Raw genomic sequence first — 1,090 nt, 5'->3', positions numbered from 1 at the left:
ATACATACATATACATATCCATATACATACAGGTTTTCAAAGACAAATACAGTAAATGTGTAAAATTGTACCTGTTCTCGTAATTACATATGATATAAATACGTATAAACATCTACAAAATGAGTGTATATGAAAATACCTGGAACTGGCCATCAAGAATTAGCTCGTCGAGCAGATAGTACGCCTTGTGGAAGTTGAAGATGATATCCAGTTCGCATACGTTGCCGAAGTATCTGCCAAATATAGACGATTGTAGTTGAGCGATGGCGCAGTGATATCTTTATAACTGGCCGTTTGAACAGAATAGAATATTCTAACGTTCACATACTGAACTTATATGGTCAGTTACCCCGTCCAATTACAATCATTAGAAGTGAATATCGTTCACAATTCACTCAGAAGTTGGTAGTTCAAATCACAAAAGAGCGGAATAGGCACAATGCGTGACTGCTCCATTCTGCGCTAAGGTGCGCTGATTGACTAATCTCGGAATAAATACTGCCACTCCAAAGTATCTTGCGAGATGCTGACCATGGGGAAGTACATGTGTACATTTGCAATACAATCCGACAAACGTACCAGAGATCTGCCAACATGATAAGTCACACGTACTTGTCAAGTAGTGGAACAACATGATAAGTCACACATACTTGTCAAGTAGTTGAATAACATGGGAAGTCACACATACTTGTCAAGTAGTTCTACGAATCGATGGATGACGGCGAGTGTCAAGAGCTCGTTATCGTCCTCCTCGATGGCGAAGCAGAAGTGCAGGGAGGCGTATCGCTTGTACACAATCTTTTGGCCCTTGTATTCGATGAACCTGGAATGGGTGGACAAGTGTATCAAAAACTAGTCCTACAAGTCTAAGTGGATTGCTAATTCACTCTCGATACACGAGCGATGTCAAGTTGGCGTCATTGTATACGTGTAACTGGTTGGATTTTCCGCAAACATTCGTGAGTGTGACTATCCTTCTAGTTCATTCTTGAGCAACGATGTGAAGAACCTTGAATCCAATACACCAAAATACAGTCAGATATATATTCAACGCAGAAAATTTCAAAACCATTTGGACAATTTCATACAG

At 40.0% G+C, this 1,090-nt stretch overlaps 1 protein-coding gene across 1 annotated transcript; it reads right to left on the bottom strand.

Annotated features, from left to right (window-relative positions):
- Positions 1-112: 112 nt before the first annotated feature.
- SARC_16508 (hypothetical protein) lies at positions 113-823 on the bottom strand (the record flags this gene model as incomplete). Its single annotated transcript, XM_014289389.1, has 2 exons — positions 113-233; positions 689-823. Coding segments are annotated over 2 exons (256 nt in total), but the record flags the coding sequence as incomplete, so codon positions are not given.
- Between the last annotated feature and the right edge of the window lie 267 nt (positions 824-1,090).

This window comes from Sphaeroforma arctica (genome assembly GCF_001186125.1).
Source record: "Sphaeroforma arctica JP610 unplaced genomic scaffold supercont1.8234, whole genome shotgun sequence".
Lineage (NCBI taxonomy): Eukaryota > Ichthyosporea > Ichthyophonida > Sphaeroforma > Sphaeroforma arctica.
This window is presented reverse-complemented; position numbering and strand designations above follow the sequence as displayed.